The 23,550-nt window shown below is 36.1% G+C and overlaps 1 protein-coding gene across 3 annotated transcripts in view; it reads right to left on the reverse strand.

The window, feature by feature from the left end:
- Positions 1-23,550, reverse strand: part of LOC122815790 (transmembrane protein 116-like) — a 520,221-nt gene that overhangs the window by 7,301 nt on the left and 489,370 nt on the right. For all 3 annotated transcript variants that reach the window (XM_044088571.1, XM_044088569.1, XM_044088572.1), the window contains one exon: positions 21,969-22,128. In XM_044088571.1, coding sequence (XP_043944506.1) covers positions 21,969-22,128 — 160 coding nt within the window. The remainder of the gene's footprint in view (positions 1-21,968; positions 22,129-23,550) is intronic.

A 23,550-nucleotide genomic window follows, 5' to 3' on the forward strand; every position in this document is an offset into this window, starting at 1 on the left:
CTAACATGTAAGAATTAATCAAATAAATGTTTTTTTTTCTGTAAGATAAAATGTTTCCAAAGTAAACAACTGTCCTTGATTGAAGAAAAAATATAAAATTTCTGCACTAATTTTCTCTTTCTGAATGGTACCTCTAACAGACTATTTTTTATTAAACTTTATCCCATTAATCCTAACATGCTCTCCAAATCCTACACATTTCTTAATATTTACACTCAAACCTACACATCCCCATACATTTTATAAAATAACATTTCTTTTATCCATTTTTTTCTTTGCTATAATTATAAAATAGTCTGCATAATGCATAAAATATTGTAAATATACCCTATAATCAACTTGATATCTTCTTACTTTCATAGCCGTCTGCATCAGGTTAGCTAATGCATTCATAACCAGAGTAAATAAAACACTGCTCACAGGGAAGCACTGCTTTTCCAGCCATAATACTACTTGACAAGCAGCCCATTTATCAAAACCTGCATTTAATTATTGTCAAATGTTGATTTTAGAATATTAAGGATATTCCTTCAACACCATAATTTGTTAAAATATGCCACAGGGCTTCATGCAGAACATTTTCAAAAGCTTTATTTACATCTGTTACCAAAATGTTTCTTTATCTTCCCTCTTTAATACATTATCAACAATTTCCTACATAAAAATGAGTAATTCCTGACTATCTGTCCCTTTAGTCCAATATATACCATCAATAATTACTTCTATCAAACTTTCAAATCTTTCTTTAATAGTCTTCATAAAAAATGTTATAATCAGAATTATTTAATGTTATTCACCTCCAATTCATAGCTTCATAGGTGTATACTAGGCTAATGACCACTAGGACCCTTATAAACCTAACCATGTAATCCAAATATAACTCACAAATTTGATTTATATAGTTGGTTATTTACTGACTGCCTCTGTCCATCAGAAACATAAGAGCCAGATCAGGGGTGAATTTCCAATTACTCATCCATTAGTGCAAGTTGTGCTTAATAAAGCTTAGGGAGGAACTCTGCTTCACATGGATGGGGAGCCTGTTCCAGAGAACGAGTATTCTCTGAGCAGCATATCTGTCTCTCCAACATGTCCTATTTATATTGCAAGCAAAATTTAGGTCTTCTAATCTACCAATTCTGATGTTGTTTGTTTTGTGGATGTGCAAAAGGTTCATCAAAATAGGGTCCAGGGATACCCTGTATGCCAACCAAAGATCACTTATCACAAGTCTGTATGATGCCAAGTAAAGATACAAGGCTTTGAGATGATCAGTGTAGAATATTGTTTTTACTCCCTGTATTCTTTTTGTTAGAAACTTTTGTTGGCATTCCAGTTGTTGCATCTGTCTGGTGAGGTACATACCAAAGGAGACATTATACTTTAAGATAGGTCTGATGACCTCTCTGGACCTTAATGTCATGCCCTTGCTTATTAGCTGAGTGACATAGAATGATTTTCTTACTACATTGGACACATACTGGTCGAAGGCTAGGTTATTGCACATGAGTTCCCAGATCCCTGACTAGTGAATCAACGTGTAATGGTGTTTTATTGAAGCTGTAGTTACCCAGGGTGGTAGATTTTCCAAAAGGTACTATAATGTATTTCTTGATATTAAATTTTAAGCCATGGTTTTGGCACCAGGCATTTGTCTGTATTAGACCTTTCTGAAGGGTGTTCTCATCTTGCACAGATTCAATGACTGCTCCTAGTTTACAATAATCAGTGAATTTGGTCAGCCAAAGGCCTTTAACATTGACTTTGACATCTGAGAAATAGATGCCAAAGAGGAGTTGGCCTAGCACAGATATCTTGGGGTCTCCACTGGTGAACAGCCTCTTTCTGGAGATGGCCTCACCAATTCTAACCTCCTAGGTCTTGTCAGTGAGCTACCTATCTATCCAGTGTGTTACAATGAGATTTATTCTTAGTTTTATAGGTTTGATGACAATGCCTGAGTGAGTTATTGTATCCCAGTATAATTTTCTCCTTTCTTCCAAATGTACTTAATGACTTGTATATAAATGTGTCTTCTTACCCCCTCAACTTCTAAGCATTCACTAAATACTTCTACAAGACAGTGTTTTGTTTCCAGATCATATTTATTATGTTCATTAAAACTTACCCCATCTATTGCTGACACAGAATTTTGTTTTAAATACTTAATAACATCTTCCATTTCACTCACAGTTAAGCTTTAATTAAGGATTTTTTTTGTCTTTTCTGAAAATGTCTTTACCCCTAAATACACTTTTTTTTAGATTTTTGCCCTCAATATATTTTTAACTAATATACTTAACTACAATATCCATAATTTCAACTTGTTTGTATGTTATATTTCCTTCTTCATCTCTCAATTCCCTCATTACTGAAATTCTTGTTGTTTTTCCTAAAAAGGCAGTACTTCTCTCTCCTGTCTTTAACACAATACGTATGTTTATACAATAAACTGCCAATAAGCCTTCATTTTCTTCTAATAACTTATTTTTATCTCATTATATCTTATATTGCTATTTTCCAAGCATCTTAAATTTTATATAGGTCCACATTCAAAGATTCAAAGTAAACTTTATTGTCATTTAGGACTACACATGTATAGACCTAACAAAAATTAAGAGTATCAGCTCACAGTCAGAATGCAGAAGAAGCATAAAATACAACAAATAGAATAAGACATATCAAATAAAGGAATTATTGATGGATGAATATGCCCCAAGAACATAAGAAGAAAAAAAAAAACTTCTCATACATATCTCCTCTCACTTTTTTATATTATTCTGGTACACCAGTTCTTCTGTTCCTATTAAACTATTTATAGTAATTAAAATTAACCTAATGTTACTTCATCCCTTTTATAACCTTAACGAAAACAACACTGGCTAAACGTTTTGCCACACCATTTACCATTTTAAAAAATAACATCTGATCCCCAACCTCCATTCCACACATTTCTGTTATCTTTTGTCTTGTTAATTTCTCCCACCTTATCAAGCACTTTTTGGATTCAGAATTCACATCATTTTATCAATATCATCAAAATTGTATGTATCTGTTTTGTTTGACAATAAATTTTCCTATACTTCCCTTTAAATCTAACCCACCAATCAGTTCACAATTTATAAAAAGGTCTCATTGATTTATGAACTATCTATAACCTTCTCAGTTTCTTGCCTAGCAGCAGTTCATTAACACATTTTCTCAAGCTCCTTTTTATACCTTTAGCCTCTTTAAAAAAAATCTCTCCTCTTCACCAGTTTCAACTCGTGGTCTGAAAAAAAGTAAATGTATAACCTCCATATATTTCTTTTAACACTTCAGATAACAAGAAATAATCTGTCTCTGTCTGTAGTGCTCCTCATTTATATGTCCTGTGTTCCTTATTCCATAGCCTTCAATTTCTCCATTTCATATTTTCTTAACATCATTACCTTTTTTTTTCTTTCCACAAATGTTACAATTAAAATCACCCATTCCTATAGTAGTCATGTTCACTTAAATTTAAAGGAAAGTTAACTTGAGTAATATTTCTCTTTCTCTTTTATACCTATGTATGTATAAATTCCTATAAGTCTAAATACCTCCATTCCCAACCTCATATCAATAACACTTAACCTACTTAGGACTACAATAGATGTTTTTAAAACTTTTATGTAATCTCTAAAAAAAAAAAAAGCATCCCCAAACACCTTTCTTTCTTTATATTACACACCAGCTGATGCATTTTAGTTTGCTTTCTATCGTTTTTTTCTGATTGCAAACAGAATATATATCCTCTCACTTTTTTTATATTATTCCGGTACACCAATTATTCTGTTCCTATCTATTAAACTATTTATATTAATTAAAATTAACCTGTTACTTCATCCCCTTTTTAACCTTAAAAGTTAGATTTTTCAGTTTTCTTTTTTTCTCTTTAAATATTTCACTAATAGAACATCTTGTTTTTTTCTTAATCCCTTATCTCCGCTAAAGTTACAGAATTTTCAGTTTCTGAATCTAGCTCTTCCACACACACGTCATCCCCTTTTAATTCCTCATATACTAATTATTTTCCTTCTTTTTGTCTCGCCCTCCCCTCATCCTGTATGCCTTTTTTTTAATTAGTCTTCTCTATAATGTTTTTTTTCTTGACTACTTTCTTCTTAGGCTTAATATCCTTTACTGTTTCTACATTCAAAAGCATAACTGTTCTATAATTCCACATATTCTGCAGTCTTTTATACATTTCCTTATAATATGATCTTTCTTGTCATACTAATTACAGGTTATATTTTTACATTTATTAATCAAGTGTCCCTTACTACCACAGAAAAAATATTTTCAGTGTCCCACCATACCTCAGATTTTGTCTGTTCTCCTTAACAAAAACAACACTGGCTAAATGTTGTAACACACCATTTTCCATTTTTAAAAATAACATCTGATTCCCAACCTCCATCCCACACATTATCAAGCACTTTTTGGATTCTGAATTCACATCATTTTATCAATATCATCAGTTCTTAATTGTAGATATATGTTAAGTTTCAGTTTTGTACTTAAACCACAAAAAACATATTAATTTCATGGAAGATGTTTTTTTCTTTTTCTTTTTATCACATATGTCCAAAACGTTTCAAATTTAAAAATCACATTGCAGAACTGTTCATTCCTCAAATGAATACATGAGCTAATCTCTTTCACATCAAACTCCAAGGTCATTATAACATTATAATATTGCCCCACATATAGTACCTGCCAACTGCAGAGTTTATTTTAGCTTTTATTCTTAATGTTGGTCTTTTCCTTTAAAAAGAAAAAAAAAACAGTACTTTTGTCCTTCTGCTGCAAAGTTATCATTTCTGTCAATTCTTTTTCTATTTCTACAAAATCACTTGATTCCCAAATCTTATCACTTTCTTCTTCACAAAAATTCTTTCTACTATTTCACCCCATGAATGTTCCAATCCTTTAGCAGGCTCTTCTATTTCTAATAAATGTAATTGGATATCTTCAAAGCTGCCAGAATCTACCTCTGTTATCACAAAACCTTCTCTTAAATTATACAAAGTTTTGTGAGTTTCAGCTAGACACCGACTATTTGCAAATCCTCCCTCCCAACTGAAGGACTCTTGATACACATTTTCAAATAGTTTTCATACCCCTTCATCAACTCCAACTGCACGTTTACATAATCCCATTGCTAATGAGTTGCAGTACTCCTTTCTCCATCACACTGCTCCTCCCAGCTGCCTCCATGCTAGGAATGGGAGCATATCGCATGCACATCAGAATGAGTAGGGGAAGTTACCCAATCACGTGGCCAAATTTCCCCTAGTGGTATAAATACCACCTTAGGTCACCTTTGAAAAGAGACCACTAACCTACTGAGACCAACCCAATCAACAGAGAAATAAATACTATATCTACTTTAGAAACTAAGTGAGAAAAAGCCTGGTCAATTAATTAAAAAAAATACACAAAATTCATGATAATGCATAATGTCTATTTTACCACAGTTAGAAAAGCTTAGTTCTACAAGAATTTCTCTCCTCACTGCCCTGTGTTTAATAAAAAAATGAAGTAGATGTGTTCCATATTTTATGGTATTGCTCATTTATTATCTTTCTTTGAACCTGTTAAAAACAAAATGTCAAAATTGGGATATTCTGAAGATATTATGACATGGAAATTTGTGATCTTATATATTCCACCAATTGATCTTAATTCACTAATCTCAAGGGAATTACTAACTATTTTATTTTAATTTAATTTTACATCACAAGAAAGCAGTTTAATCTCCAAACAATTCCTGGAAAGAATTCCTGAATATGGCCATTAAATACTTAAAAGCTTTAAAATATTACCTAAAATATTAAATCAAAACTTCTCTCAAAAAAGGCTGGGTAAAAGTTTTAGATATTCTTTATTAATTTATTTTTCCTCTATAATCACTTCATTTCATTTTTAATGCCCTGTTTACACTTTTTCTACCCTCCTTCCTTTTGTGGTCAGCCCTTGCTATGAATATTAGAGAGAGAGATCACTTTTTAGAGATACTATAACAGATGTTTTAAGATTTCATATGTTGCAAATAGTTGCTATTGTGTATTTTTTTAAATGTTATGGGTCACTGTTACATTTCACTGTTGTGGTTATTATGTCTTGTTATATAGTGTTACTAATTACAATCTGTTTTCGTTGTTCTTTTAAAAATGTATAATAAAAAAGATTTAAAAAATAATGTCTAGATAGAAATGTTAGCAAATGAGGGAAAAAAAAAACTCCAGTTCTTTCTTGCTGTCTTGCAGATCAGAATTTAGTTGCTTATATAGAAAAGTGGAACAAAATTATATTAACTTTTGAAGACAGATTGCAATTAATAAAAATGGTCTTATTGCCAAAAATACTATATGTAGCATTAGCAATACAGTTAATTCCTGAAAAATGCATTCTTAAAGAAATAAACTCATGTTTAAGAAAATTTTTATCTTATCCCAAAAAGAATAGAGTAGCTCTAACTCATCACATTAGACCCTGGAAACAAGGAGGATTGAACTTCCCAGAAATAGAAACATATATAAAAGTATATGTGCTTAAAACTACAATAGACTGGATAAACCCAAATTATTTTGCCAACTGGAACAAATTAACAATGGCTATATTAACAAATGAATTTAATCTGTTAAAAAAATGTAATAGTTTCCAAATCAAACAAACCCTGGTGCATACTATGCATAAGTATATAATATAATATAACAAAACCTTCTAAAACAACACTGATTAATCATCACATCAATTCCTTTAGGAAACTTATCAATGCAAACATAGATCTAAAACTTTGGTTTGACCTTTTAACTCCATTTACCATCACTAAGAACTTTCCTCACAAAATTTATAGGGAAACAATAACCTCCTGGGAACAAAATGGATTCTTATGCTGGTTTCAATGTGTAAATAAATTAAATGTTTTAGATATACATATGATAATAAATGCTTAAAATATTCCAACACAGGACTGGTTAACCTTACACAGCATTCTAATGTACACTCAAGATTTATACAGTTTAATTAATAATTTCTCATTTAAAGATATTCCAAATATAATGTCTTATGTATGAATTTATATATAATAGTTGTGAAAAGAAAAATTCCATTTCAAATCTATATAAAGAGTTAATAACATGTAAAACAATTCCCAAACCATCATACTGGCAGTTCTTAACAAAAGGTCAGTCATTGCAGTTAACAGAAGAAATTAAAACTAACATCTTACTATCAGTTAATTACACCTCTAACACACAGTATTGGCAAATATTTAACTGGAAATACTTACAAAGAGCATTTTTAACACCAGATAGAATTAAAAAGATCAGTACTACTACAAATGGTTTTTGCTGGAGGTGTGAAAAGTCAAATAAAGCAGACTGGATTCATATTTTTTATGAATGTAATAAAAATAAATCATATTGGAATGGAAACAATCATTTTTTACAAGCTTTATTTGATGAATCCTTTACCTTAACTAAAGTATTGGTTATACTAAATGTAAATGAAGGTCCCTACCTGAATAAGACAAATCTGTATTTGTTATGGACAATACTTTCTATATCTAGGAAATGTGTAACCAGAAGGTGAAATTCAAATACACCCCTGACCTTGGAAGAATTCTACACTTTACTGAAGACAACTGCATCAATGGAAATAACAATCAAAGAACTCCAAATCTATCCCAGGCCATTGGTAAATAATCCTTGGAAGAAAGTTATATTTTTGTTGGACACTGCAGTAATCAATATTGTATCTCTGATAACTGATCTGTTAATTCTGTATTTAATAACATACAGTGTCTATAATTGAAAGTCAGGCTATTGTAAATATTGTATATAGCTGTTTAAAATTATATTTAAAAATATTATGTAAATGTTATTTTATTTGAAAATTAAAAAATGTTGTTTTTCTTTCGGCTTTTCCCGGTTAGGGGTCGCCACAGCAGAACTCCGGTCCGCTAATGATTGGCAGTAGATTTTTACGGTGCTGAGGTGCCAGCTCGATGTCCAACCTTCAACGAAGGCACGCCCATTCACGCATGTCTTTCGAATGCTACTCGACTGCGGGAAGACATGCAGATTCCACACAGAAGGTGCTCCAGCCAAGAATCGAACGGGAGAACCTCTTGCTGTGAGGCAACAATGCTACCGCTGCAAATATTTGAGAAAAAAAAGAATTGTTGAACAGCTTCTGTTGCAATTTGCTATATTGTTTCCATACCTTCTTGAGCTTTTTCTTCTTCATGAAAAGTGCATTTATTTTCTAATTGTATATTAGATTTTAATTTCTTTTCAATTCACTTTATTTTTGCCTCTGATATTTAGAAGCTTGTTTTTCACAAATGTCAGTGCCTCTAAATACAAGATATACGTCTGGCTTAATACTGGGCTAGATTCAATAAAGCCTACAGTAAGTGTACATGATACATATTCAAGAACATTCTTATCATATTTATTTGTGCTTTCTAGTCACTCAGAAAGATTACACTAAGTGTACATGTAGTCTACACTTCCTACTGAAGAATATCAGTAGGAAAACTAAAATTAGCAGAAAGAAGGTGCGAGTTATGTCTGTGTTATCTGTGCACTCAGAATGATCTACACTTAATGTAGGCATTATTGAATCCCAGGAAATGGGAAAACAATAAATTATCATTGAGGGTGAGAGATCATATTTATATCATCAGAACTAAATACAATACTCTATTTTAGGCATACAGAAGAATGCATTTCTTTCAGGATTTTTTAAATTTTTTGCTTTAGGGAAAGTGTAATTGGCTCTTGGGGGATATTTAGAAACATTGCTTGAATGAAAAGAGATGTGTAGGCAGTTAACACTAGGGATGCATGTATACACAGGACTCAATGAATTAATATTAATCCCGAATTCAAAAACAGGGGTTTGGGAAAATATTTTATGTAAAACTATATTAAAGTACTTATTAAAATGTAATGTTGGTCATGTGACATGTTTGTATATAAGGATTGTTCTTAGTATGTGCATAAGTCTGATAAAATCCTTTTATCAGTTGTCGAGAAAAGTGTCTACTCTTGTGTATATTTCACTGTTAAAAGGGCAAATGTGTTTGGGGAATCATAACATGAGACAAATTAGAATGTGGCAGTTTATTTATATATATATATATATATATATATATATATATATATATATATATATATATATATATATGGATCCCTATCACATGGTCGACAAGCCATTTGATAGACTTTCATTTGGTCGACAGTTCATTTGGTCGACAAGCAGTTTTATGTGGGGGGCTTCACCCCCCCACACCCCCCCTAACTATATATATCAACTCCAGGGTCGCACAACATTGGGGAGGGGGGCAAATCTGCCTGTCGACCAAATGAAAGTCGATCAAGTGGCTTGTCGACCATCTCAGGTAGACCCATATATATATATATATATATATATATATATATATATATATATATATATATATATATATGGGTCTACCTGACTTGGTCGACAGTTCATATGATCGACACTCAGTTGGTCGACAGTTCATTTGGTCGACAAGCAGATTTGCCCCCTTCCCCAATGTTGTGCAACCCTGGAGTTCATATATATAGTTGGGGGGGTGGGGCACAGCCCACATCGGTGTGGGGAAGCCCCGTACCTAAAATGCTTGTCGATCAAATGAACTGTCGACCAAATAAACTTTCGACCATATGAATTGTCGACCAAGTCAGGTAGATCCATATATATATATATATATATATATATATATATATATATATATATATATATATATATATGTTTACACTATATTAAGGCATGTGTGATCACTGAACTTTATAATATTATAATAGCCTACCTTGCTGTGCTGCAGTGTGTTGGCTTGTGAGAGCAGGTGGATTCCCCACACTTAACCTCTGCTATATCTGCCAACTCAGGTTTTGGAGAACATGTGTTGTTGGAGAAGGAAAAGAAGGGGAAAAACCAGGACAGGTTTGCTTTCACTTGGAGAAGGGAAAATCAAAATGCTGGTTTGTGTGAGTTGGTGGTGTTGAGGTAATTCCTCTGCAATATAATTACCTCACTTGGTGTGCAACTTCTCCTTAGTAAAACTGAAGGCTTTGTATACTGCTACAATAATATTTTATATAACTGATATTTTGCCTTTGTATATTTACTGCCAAATTGCCTGACATCTTGAATGTATTTTAAAAACAACCCTTTGTAAATGCAGAATGTTTGTCCCCAGCACTCTTGGAATACCACCCCACAAGAAATGCCTGTTTGCAGCTTCATATTAATTTTTCATTCATTCATCTGCCATTTACTGGGCATTCTTTCACCTTACTGCCTTAGTGCTGGGATAATACAAAGTATAACTCAAAGTGCTGCAAGCTTAATTTTTGGAAACATACTCATGGAATGACTACAACTGATGTACTCAATAGTCCAGTGTCAGTTCAAGCACTGTTAATAGGTATGCCTTGTGGAGTTTTGCACATGCCCTGCATTGACTGCATCCTTCTATTACATTCTCAGAAAAGGTCAGTGGCTACTACTTTTTAGCTGTCTATGTGCTAGGATTTCCTTTAACAGAGTAGATAGCAGGTGCCATGTCAGCAACTGTACTCATGTAAAAATATGTAGAAGACCTTTGACCAAGGAATCATTGTCTACCAAATCTTATTTCACTCAGCAGCAAAGTGCTAATCTTTAAAACAAAACTTCCACACAGTTGTAAAAGAACCACTTGGCCATCATGGTAAATTTTGCCATTTCACCACTGCAGTGTGATCTTGGAGTTAGTATGTTTAGGTAGGGGGGTGTGGGGGAACAAATGTTACTTGCTGTGTTTTTTTTTTTTTTGCCCTGGTGGCCAAGTGGTTCATTTCCAGGGTTACGCTTTGCAGTTCCAGGTTTTTGAAATTTCATAGTTTTGCTGATGTGGTCTTGATGAACTGTGTTTCGACAATGTGGTTTTGAAGGAGACATATATATATATATATATATATATATATATATATATATATATATATATATATATATATGTGTGTGTGTGTGTGTGTGTGTGTGTGTGTGTGTGTGTGTGTGTATGAATCTGTATTAAAAGATCAAAAAATAAAGGTTTGAAATATAAAACATTGACCGTCATACAATTGAAAATAAAAACTAAAAAACAAAAAAAAATTATCTTTTTAGACATGCAGAAGGGTGCTTTTTTTCACACAACCTGCAACTTACTTCTACCAACTCCAAGATTACACTACATTGTGGAAACGGCATATTCCTGGACCCCCATGAATACTGGCAAAAAAGCCAGTCCAGTGTTCTGAATATTTGACCAATAAACTTTTGATATTTTCAATATTATGTCCATTTGACCTAACAAAATGACTCCCATATACATACACACATGCACACACACTTTTTTTTATATGGGTGCACTGAAGTACGTAGAAACACCTGAATGTCAATGTCTATAACACTGCCAACAAAATGTTAACAATGCATATCTCAAGAAGGCATTATGCATACACCCACCATACACCATACTAATTATATATACTAACTCAGAGATCGCACGGTTCCCCGGAAATTGAAGATTGTTGAACTCATACACCTGCCAAGCATCTGTTTTGAGGACCAAAGTGTGTTCACAAAACAGATGTCAACATTTGGGAGTTTTTATAAACTCAACCACTCCCTTATAACAGCTCCTTCTTCTACATCCAAACCACCACACATTTTTTAACTTTTCCAACCACTATAGTTACATTAAGTTGGAACTCCTGGTCATCACCATCTATAAGGACAGAAGCATGGAGAACCTCAAGACTGACCTGTACAGAAAACCTACACAAGTGAATCTGTTCTACATGCTGAAAGCATGTACCCCAAAATTAAAGAAAAATTTAATCAAACCACAGAGAATGAGAGTAGCCAGAGTCTATGGAGAAACAAAATGATCTCTCACCATCCTAGATCAACTTCAAAAAGATTTTTTTCTAGAAAAAGAATGCAATGAGAATTTGGTGGCCAACCTACTAGAACCCATAAATCTCCTCAAATAAAGTAATGATCCAGCTCTGCTGAACCCCCAGAAGGAAACCATTACATGCCAAACAACCAAGTATCATTGAAGAAAATGACAAACATAAAAGAAGTATAATCTTAACTTATCCTAGGATTCACATGTAATAAAAAGAAAAATGGTCCAAAACTGGAATATGATATGGGGAAACCACTCTCGTCAATCAGGTTCTGGACCCTCAACCATCCTTCATTTACCGAAAAGGAAAAGATATTAGAAGTTGAGTAGAAAATGAAAAAGGAATTCCTGCATCCACAGGATTACGGGTAGGAATCTTGACCTGCAGTCCCCTGGGCTGCAGATGCTACATTTATGAGTCAAAAGAGCTATTTTATATGTCCAAACTCAAAAAATAAATATCTCTGCATTGACATATAATTGCAATAGCAACTTTGTATAACAGACAAGCTGTACAAAATGTCATCTGCGTATTGTACTACTGATTCTGTGAGGAGGAATTGATTGGTTGGTGAATAGTGAAAACAGTAGTGGGCCAAGGATAGATCCTTGAGGGATACCTATGGATACTGGTAGTGGGGGGGGGGGGGGCAGCTGGTCATGCCATAGGACTGCCTCCTGCCGACCAGATAAATTGCTAGTAAACCATGGTATAGTGGAGGGGCTGAGGGTAGATAGAGTTTGGAGAAGAATATTATGGTCTACCATGTCAAAGGCTTTAGATAAGTCTAAGAAAATGGAAGATACAAAGAGTCCCTTGTTTATATTGTGGTTAACTATATCTGTAAATGACAGTAATGCTGTGATGGTGCTGTAGGATGGTCTAAAGCCATACTGGGTTATGGAGATTAAGTTGTTTTGTAAGAGGTACTGAAATAGCTGGGAATGGACAACTCTTTCTAATATCTTGGATAGAGGTGAGAGAATTACGATTGAGTGGTAGTTGGTGAGTTCTATGGAGTTACTACCTTTGTGCACTGGAATAATATGTGATGTTTTCCACAAGGTGGGGACTTTGACCTCTGTGAGTGACCTGTTTATGAGGATGGATATGGGATAGGCTGTGGTGTCTGCTGCTATCTGAAGGAATTCGGCTGGTAGGGTGTCAGCTGCTAGTGTGGTTGGTTTGAGTTTATTAAGGAGCTTGGAAATTGTTTTAGTGGATACGGGGTGTAGAGAAGAGTTGTTGTTATTGTTTTGAGTAATAGGGTGTGCTTTGCTAGTACCTAGTATAGGGCTTTTAGTGGTATTGAGGGCATTGGTAAGGGTTTGAACTGTCTCAGTAAAGAACTTGTTAAATTGTGTGGGAATGTTGTCATGGTTGTTTGGTAGCACTGGGGTTGGGGTTGTGGCTTTACCTGGGTGGATTATACCATTTATTGTAGCCCAAAATTTCTTTAGGTTATTGGCATATTTTTTGTGTATGGTTTTGTAGTAGTTACTTTTGTCTAGTTTGATTTGTTTTTTGGCGTTGTTGTGAAGTTCTTGGTAGCTTTTCCACAGGTTACTGGTTTTGTTCTTTTGATATTGACTCTAGGACAGATCCCGCTCTTTCATTATAGTCTTGGTATCTTTGGTTAGCCATGGAGCATAGTTAGCTTTCAGTCTTATAGTTCATGGGGGGGGGGGGCATGATAGTTTAGGATTTGTAGGAAAGTACTGTACGGCCTCATCTAGAGATAGTAGTTTTAGGGGTGTTCAATTACAGTTTTGCAGTGAATTGATGAATTCAGTTGTTTTAAACATCTTTTTATTATGTATTACTCTGAGGTTGGGTTGGCTTCTGTAATGGGGTCTGTTGAGAATTAGGTAGGTCGGTTGATGATCACTTAGACTATCAGGTAGACAGCCAGAGTGCCATGCTAGAGTGGGGTCAGATAACAGAATCCAGTCTAAGATGGATTCACATTTTGAGGTTTTGTCTGTTCTGGTTGGGGTAGATATAATTTGGTTTTGGTAGTTTGAGTGTGGCTAGAGCAGTTCAGCCAGCCAATATTAAAGTCACCTAATAGTACAGTTTCTTGTGGCAAGGAGTTTGAGATCCAGTTTAGTAGGCTTTTCATTATAGTAGTGTTATTGCCTGGTGGAATGTAGCCACCTGCAATAATTATATGTTTGAGTTTAGCTTTAGTTTGGCAAGGATTAGTTCAACATCTTTGATTTCTTGGGTGTTAAAATCAATTTGTTCAATGCTGAGATGATTTTGGAACAATATCGCTACCCCTCCTCCCTTTTTCTTTACTCTATCTCTCCATATGATATTATAGCCAGGGGCTGTAATCTCATTATTATGGTGTTCTGGTTTAAGCCATGTTTCAGTTAGCTCAGCAATTTCTGGTTTATATACAGCTAGTAGGGTGTGAAGGTCCTGAATTTTGTTAAGTATACTTCTTGCATTTATATTTAAGAAGAGGAGAGAGGATGTAGGTCTATAATATAGGGGATTTAGCTGATTAGAGTCTGTGTTGGGTGTTGTGGTGGGTCCTGGATTGGGGTGAATGTCACCACAGCGAAAGAGTTTGTGGAGCAGGTGAAGATACAGTTTAGTTAGTTTGTGTAGTAATTTAATTTGTCTTAGTGAGGAGTAAGGGTTAGTTCTAACTGACAGTTTGTAGTGGGAGTAAGAGACTGATCTAGAGGAGGTGAGGTCTAGTGGTGTGATAGGGGAACTACACAGTTTGAAGGGAGTGGATATAGGTTTGATTTGCCATGGGGGAGTACTGATATGAAGTTGAGTGTGGTAAGAGGAGCGGTAGGAGAGCAGAAGAAGGGTGATGATAGTGAATTGATGAATTCAGTTGTTTTAAACATCTTTTTATTATGTATTACTCTGAGGTTGGGTTGGCTTCTGTAATGGGGTCTGTTGCGAATTAGGTAGGTCGGTTGATGATCACTTAGACTATCAGGTAGACAGCCAGAGTGCCATGCTAGAGTGGGGTCAGATAACAGAATCCAGTCTAAGATGGATTCACGTTTTGAGATTTTGTCTGTTCTGGTTGGGGTAGATATAATTTGGTTAAAATTGGGGTAGATATAATTTGGTTAAATCTATGGAGGTTAATGTGGGTAATTGGAGTGTGGCTAGAGCAGTTCAGCCAGCCAATATTAAAGTCACCTAATAGTACAGTTTCTTGTGGCAAGGAGTTTGAGATCCAGTTTAGTAGGCTTTTCATTATAGTAGTGTTATTGCCTGGTGGAATGTAGCCACCTGCAATAATTATATGTTTGAGTTTAGCTTTAGTTTGGCAAGGATTAGTTCAACATCTTTGATTTCTTGGGTGTTAAAATCAATTTGTTCAATGCTGAGATGATTTTGGAACAATATTGCTACCCCTCCTCCCTTTATCTTTACTCTATCTCTCCATATGATATTATAGCCAGGGACTGTAATATTATTATTATGGTGTTCTGGTTTAAGCCATGTTTCAGTTAGCTCAGCAATTTCTGGTTTATATACAGCTAGTAGGGTGTGAAGGTCCTGAATTTTGTTAAGTATACTTCTTGCATTTATATTTATGAAAAAGAAAGAGGATGTAGGTCTATAGTATAGGGGATTTAGCTGATTAGAGTCTGTGTTGGGTGTTGTGGTGGGTCCTGGATTGGGGTGAATTTCACCACAGCGAATGAGTTTGTGGAGCAGGTGAAGATACAGTTTAGTTAGTTTGTGTAGTAATTTAATTTGTCTTAGTGAGGAGTAAGGGTTAGTTCTGACTGACAGTTTGTAGTGGGAGTAAGAGACTGATCTAGAGGAGGTGAGGTCTAGTGGTGTGATAGGGGAACTACACAGTTTGAAGGGAGTGGATATAGGTTTGATTTGCCATGGGGGAGTACTGATATGAAGTTGAGTGTGGTAAGAGGAGAGGTAGGAGAGCAGAAGAAGTGTGATTATAGTACATAGTTAGAGTACTGTTTTTAGAAAGTGGGACTGTTGTTTGTAGTTCATCCTGTTTAGCGGAGAGTGTTTAAGGGTAGTATTGTAAAGTATGTGGGTCTGGTATTCTAATAAGGAGTAAGTGTAAGGGTTTGGTGAAGGGTGTTGGTTTGTGAGTGATATGTGTGGTGTGAAACCTTAATTGGTGGAAGGAAACTGATGGTTCATGTGGTGCTTAACTATAAATGTAATTGATATAGGGGTGGGTGGGAATGGAGATTGGGTAGGGGAACGGAGTGGGCCAGAACCTTGTATCTGAGAAACAATCAGTGCAAATGTGCTCTGATACAAGAAAAAATTATTAAGGTTGTAAAACAATGTTCTGTTTAATACAAGTAAACCCTCAGGATTAGTTGGGTAGGGGAAAATTATTATTTAAGTTAGGTGATGTTTTTCTTTTTTAATAGTGGATAGTGGGAGAGCTTGATTCAAACCAGAAAATGGTTGGGTTGTACAACAGCTGCCATCCTGAGTGAGGCAAGTATCAGAAGTATTTCTAATTAAATGCCAGCTAGATTTCTGAGCTTAGCTAGTATAATTTAGTTAGCTAAGAGTGCTACAGCACGTATTATATTGTACAATCAAATATACAGTTATAGGGTATAACATACAGGTTTCTTTCCTGGCTGTTAAGTCTGTCACAGTTTAATTGTGTCCCAACTTGGGTTTACTGGCTTCCAACGCACTTTGGTATCCCTACAGATATGGGGCTGTTCAGTAGGATGGCAGGGACTGTGTAACTACAGAATAAGAAAGGAGGATACATTAAGTTGAAAAAGTGCAAAATATGCAGACAGGCTAGAAGGACACAAACTATGATAGTAGCATTTAGAGTGATGACACCAGTATTCAATTTAACTCATGCATTTACAGTATAATATGCAGTCTGTACAGTCAAGCGTTTAAACAAGTTTTGCCTAACCAAACCACGTGAAACAAGTTAGTATCAGCTTTTAAATGGCACCGGACAGTATTAAATGTATCAGTTGGCTCAGTTCTATGTCCCTTAGTTAGGCAATAAAGGTTAATGAATTACTAAATACAGAGAAATGCAAAATCCAATAAAGTCATTTGCAATTCATCATTGCGGTGAATGCAGGCAGTGAACAAGCATCGCAACATGAGGTGTTTCAAAAGAACCATTTCCAATTCATGCCAAACAAGTATTTGCAATGCAAGCAATTACAAACATGTTCTGCTTAAACCAAACCATGTGTAGCAAGTTAATATCATCCTATAGATGGCTCCGGGCAGTATTATTTGCGTCCATTGTCTCAGTTCTATGCCCCTTAGTTAGGCTATAAGGGCTAGTGATTAATACAGAGAAATTCAAAACCCAATAATTATCATGTAGTTAATCATACCTATAAGGGCTAGTGACTAATGCAGAGAAATTCAAAACCCAATAAGTACCATGTAGTTAATCATAGCGATAAATGCAGGCAGTGAACAAACATCGCAACATGAGGTTTTTCAAATACACATGCTTCCGATTCAAGCCAAACAAGTAGTTACATGCATTGGTTGACTTAAAGAAAATGCTTCTAACAGTAAAAAGTAAAAATATCAGTTCCCACACATTCAACAACACTGTAATGTGCTTGGGAATGTGGCATACAACCAATATTATTGCATGTTGGCCTTTAGAATGCCAATAGTGAAAAAACATTACAGAAAACTTACTATCAGAAGCTCTCACATCAAGGCGCGCGGCTGTTCTTAGTTTTAAAAATGGCAGTGGGGGTTTATTAAACCTCCAGATGTCTACTACTGGATGGGGGGAGGGGTCCGGCGACTTGGTGGCCAATTGAAGGGGAAAGAATGCACCAGAACCCTGTATCTGAGAAACAATAAGTGCAAATGTGCTCTGATACAAGAAAAAAGTTATCAAGGTTGTAAAACAACATTCTGTTTAATAGACGTAAACCCTCAGGATTAGTTGGGTAGGGGAAAATTATTATTTAAGTTAGGTGATGTTTTTCTTTTTTAATAGTGGACAGTGTGAGAGCTTGATTCAGACCAGAAAATGGTCAGGTTGTACAACAGCTGCTATCCTGAGTGAGGCAAGTAGCAGAAGTATTTCTAATAAATGTCAGCTAGATTTCTGAGCGTAGCTAGTTAATTTAGGTAGCTAAGAGTGCTACAGCATGTATTATATTGTACAATCAAATATACAGTTATAGGGTATAACATACAGGTTTCTTTCCTGGCTGTTAAGTCTGTCACAGTTTAATTGTGTCCTGACTTGGGTTTACTGGCTTCTGACGCACTTTGGTATCGCTACAGATACGGAGCTGTTCAGTAGGATGGCAGGGACTGTGTAATATCAGAAGCTCTCATAGCGGCTGTTGTCATTAATGCTCAGGATAAAAAAAGTGAAGCCAGAGACTACACAGAGAGTGGACTGTATAACCAAGCCAAATAGCACAGGGACAATAATGTGTTGTCTGCCTCTTAGTGTTACGGAAATAGGATGAAACAGGTCTATATCATATGTTCAAAGCTTTATAACTTTGAACATTAAATAATCAAATTTAAATGTTCGAAGTTATAAAACTTCGAACATATGTAAAAAAAACAAACAAAAACAAAACTAACTGTTGTAGGCAGGGGGCAAGCCCCCATGCTCCCCCCAAACCCCTGCCCTTTAAATATACCAACTCCAAGACCGCACTACAGTGCAGTAAGGGAAATCTGCTGTCTCATAGTTGGTATATTTAAAGAGCGGGGGGTGTGAGGGGCGTAGCCCACCTGCTTCCAACAGTCAGGTAAGTTCCCTTTCTTTTTTTTTTAATCATATGTTCGATGTTTGAAACTTTGAGCATTTAAATTTGATTATTTAAAGTTCGAAGTTTTCAAACTTCGAACATATGATATAGACCCGATGAAACATAGGAACTATACATGAATAAATTTGCTTAATCATGAAACCATGGTAAGGGCAGTCAAAATTAAAAAACACTGCCCATAAACTAACTGCATGCTCACAGCTGATCAATGACATACCTAATCTAACCATGATGCATACAGGTCAAAATATTAGCTTCTGCAAGGGATGTGCCCCCCGTACCCCCATGAGGGGTTTTACCCTCCTATCCCACTTACTTATATATACTAACTACATGGCTCATAGTTGTTAGGAAAAGAGAAACTCCCCAGTAAAGTGCAAAATGGTTCTGCACAGTGTTTTCTCCCTATTTACAAGTAAAGGACATGAGCTGAGTGAAAAGCAATTATCACCATTCCTGTTCAGGAACTGGAATCCAATCAACTGACCACTGATGATATGTAGGGAACTGGTGCAACATGGCATTGCTTTGTTTTTTGAGACTGGTATGCATTTTTTAAGCTTCTGCCAATTTTTCATTGTTAGTAGATCACTGTGGAGCTGACTGTTTGTTAGAGAGTAACTAGTGCTAAGGAGAGCACTGTTATTTGTATCTGCGGATGCCTACAGCTCGGGGTGGCCAAAACTATGGAACTATGTAGAGAAAAAGTAATCTGAAGGCCCAAGTATGGAGTCTTGGGGATGCCAGAGGAGAAGGATGGGGTGAAACACCTAACTGATGTCCTAAAGTATCTTCTACCTAAGTAGTTCTCAAGTTAGGTCAAATCACTGAGTGACCTGAAGCCCATGTTTAAGTCACTGAGAAGAAGGGCATGGGAAAGAGTCAAATTGCTAGTGCTGTGTTGAGACTTAAAGCTGTGCAGTTTATTATGGAGTAATCTATAATTACTGATGTCCTCTTCTAATAGTAAAGTGACAATGATCTTCATGGTTTTAGCAGAAGGGAGAAGGATATAGGTTGGCTTGCAGCTGCTTAGAAAGATGGATACTAGATCTCTGCTGACAAAATGACCATACCTTACTTCCATAATTCAGAGAAGACTCCATAATTTAAGGATAGATTGAAATTGAAATAAACAGGGTAGTAGATGAATGAGCTACAAAGTAATAGGACTCTAGCATAAAGGCCATGAGGTTCTGCTTTATTATAATCTGGGAGTTTGCTAAGAATGGCTCTTAACATGTATGTGAATATTATTTTGAAGACAAAGACAGAGAAGCATTTCTGCACACATTTTATCATCCCACTTACAGTTACTTTCCTATTGCAAAAGGAACTAAACCAGTAAAGTAGGCAGGCATGAACTTCACACATCAGACCTGTCTACTAGTTCCTTTTAATAGTGTGTTCACCATCTCTTAATCAATTTTTTTCCAGCCTGACTGATTTACCAATCTGACTGCTTCAAACTATGGGTGCTATTAGCAGACATTTTGTGCAATGGTATCAAAGCCCTGCATAATTCATAGAAAATATTGCAAATAGGTTAACACCTGTATATGGTATTTCCCTGTTGTGTAGCCAAAGTAATTCATGCCCAGAGCACACGTTAATGGCTACCACCAGAATCATATGTTCTTCATTGACAGTACCACCAATGACTTACTGGCTGGACCCAGTTACATAAGTTATGAGTCCAGAACAACACACCTACACTGATGCAGCACCTTTGACTGCAGTGATTTCCCTTCCCTGATGACATGTTGCTGAACATACAGAACCCAGCAAGAAGTTAGTGGCAGTTGTAAAGAGACCCTCACCCCATCACACGGTAAAAAAATCCCTAAGACAGTGGAGATCCCTAAGGGACAGGCAATCCTGCTACCATAACAGTACCTTTCCCTGTCTCCACAATGATGATGGTAACCTGCCACGAATGGGAGCTCCAAAAGCACCAGATTCCATCATTATCATACCATGGTAATGACCATAGCTCTGCCATCATGACTAATGATTGAAAAGCTTTTTATGAACCATTCTTAGGATTGATGGTGGAACACAGTGCAACCAGGAACAACAATGTAGCTAAGTGTATTTTTTTTTTATCCAGCCTCCTCTGCTGACCATTGAAGTTAACCTTTTCAGTCCACATAATGATCCTGTTCATAACACGAGTTGCGAACACTATGGTCCATTCATTCTTGGGGACAAGAGCCCTGGGAACTGTCATACATGCAGTAAGATATCAAGATTTAATTGTATACTTTGCCACCCCTGCATGTACTCATCAACATCTGAGGAGAAGTGCGCAGTGGGTTTGTAGTGTACTATCCACACCTCCATGTGTAACACAAGCAGAGTCCTGCTCATCATGCAAACAGCACATCTGCATGACCCCATTCTATAGTACTAATTTTCTGCAGTGATTGTGTCCATTCACATGTTCCCATCCCTCCCCCCACCGAAGTGAGCATCTTCTCCCCCATTATTCTTCTATTCCTTATGTTAACTCCAAGAGGAGCCTGAATTACTGTCCATGCTCTGGTCATCTGTGGTAGTCTGGGCTGTATCCCTTTATGTAAATGGAGCTGGCCCTAGTAAAGTATATCACACCTTACTAAGTTGCTCTCCTGGCTGTGCTGTGTGCTGTAACACCCTTGTGCTACACATCCCTTTCACCATCTGGAGTACCAGTAGGCACAGTACATAACTATATTGTGCCCATCTGCATACCACTCTTCATTGCTATTGTCCCTATCTATGAATCACAGCAATGAATAGAGTTGCAAAAAACAAAATGTGTAGAATTCACTTATGCACCTGGGAACTGTGTTTATGAATAGCTCAGTTTATATCTGTAATCTAAACTTAAATTTCTGCACCTCACATGTGCTCTCTCTCAGGTGCTGGTAGGTCCATGAATGCTCCCCCATCCTGTCCCTGCACATACTATGGCAGTGCTGACTGATGTGCTCTGATGTGCTGTGCTTTTCTCCAAGCCAACCCTTGAACTGGTCTGACACATCCCTGATCCCTAGAATACCAGTAGCACAAGTAAGCATATTTATGGTACACCAGTAACCTGTCTAGTTCAAATGGAATTTGCTATTTTTGAGACAATGGAGGTGCATGTTGTCTACAGGAGGACTAACAGGAACCATCAGACAGTAGTGTTCCATTTACATACCTGGAGACCAACAGATTATGAAAGCCACATAGATAAAGCAAATAGTTTTGCAAACACTTCGGATGTTTTTGCTAGCAAATGAGTCTCGCTCAGTGTTCAGCAACAAAGCAGATTCTTCTGTTCTCTTATTACACCAGTGGGTCACCCTGTAGTACAGAAACTGTTCAGAGGAGATAAATATGGGAGACATAAAGGCAAGAATCAAATTAGAAATCAGGAACCATGCAAGCTTTTTCAGGTCTGAAAGTTAAATCCAGCAAACATTTCTCATACTAAGCCTGGTTGGACTACTTATTTGACACAAAATGACATTACGTCTGTCACCACACAGGCATCAAACAGTAATGGAAAATGTAGCAAAATTATTATAATTTAGAATGTATTCTATCATGAGTCTTTGAACAAACTGCAAATATTTCAAAGCAAATACACAAAACAGCATTTGGAACATAACAAATGAAAATGTGTCCAAAATCATGCTTTATATATAGAGGTATTTCCTCATATCATTGCCCCCTCTGCCATTTATTATAATTGAAGTAATGTGAAGTCAGTATTATGTCACATTACTTCAGAAAAAATAAAATACTTTTTTTGTTAACAAGAGTAAAATATATTCATTCTCTTTTCTTTGTCAGCTTTGGAAAAGGAGAACAGAATTTTAGGAATACTGATTGAATTTCTTCAAATAAAACTTCAGAGTAGTTCAGCTATGACACACCACTGAACTGCTTTGTGAAGCAGAATAATATCACTCCATTAAAGCAATTTCAAGTTTCCCAGTACTGGGAGTCCCCCTGCAGGAAGCTCCTCAGACATGCTTATTCTGCTTAGCGGACCCCCTCAGTATCTTACTAAAAACAAAGACATGCAGACTCTGTACAGGAGGCACTTCACCAGACTCTTCAATGCCTTAATAGAAATAGGCACAAAGAATTTGCATGGAAGGCACTATAGCATAGATAGCAATGTACTGTGTAGGCGTTTGCATGTATAGGCTTAACACATGTGCAATACATTTTGGAAGGCCAAGATGAGCAGATAATAGCAGAAGACCACTAAAAGTCCATTTATACAATGACATTAGATACATAAAAAGCTGAGAATTTTTTCATATGTATCATTGTATAATAACAATAATCGTCTCTTGTGTGTAACACAAGATTTACCCAAGGTTGTCTTTTTTTAATCACTTTGTCCTCATCATCAAACCATGTCAGCTGTGGATAAATCCTACTTTACCAACACCCACTCATGGATTATTGTTAAAATGTAGTACACTTAATCAGAGGGATTGTTAACGAAAGGTAAATGATGAATTGGCTCTCAATCCCTAAGATTCAGAAAGGCTTACTGTGAACCAGAAGCCTTATCTTGGAAGGTAGTGTGTGTGTGTGTGTGTGTGTGTGTGTGTGTGTGTGTGCACCTGCCTGTCTGTCTGTCAGTCACTGTGTGTGTGTGTGTGTGTGTGTGTGTGTGTGTGTGTGTGTGTGTGTGTGTGTGTGTGTGTGTGTGCAGATCCCATTTAGTAGTAGTTTATGGGCATGTGTGGCCAGTCAGTACCATCCTCGGTAGAATGACA

This window comes from Protopterus annectens, chromosome 11.part0 (genome assembly GCF_019279795.1).
Source record: "Protopterus annectens isolate FY-2018-M chromosome 11.part0, PAN1.0, whole genome shotgun sequence".
Lineage (NCBI taxonomy): Eukaryota > Metazoa > Chordata > Ceratodontiformes > Protopteridae > Protopterus > Protopterus annectens.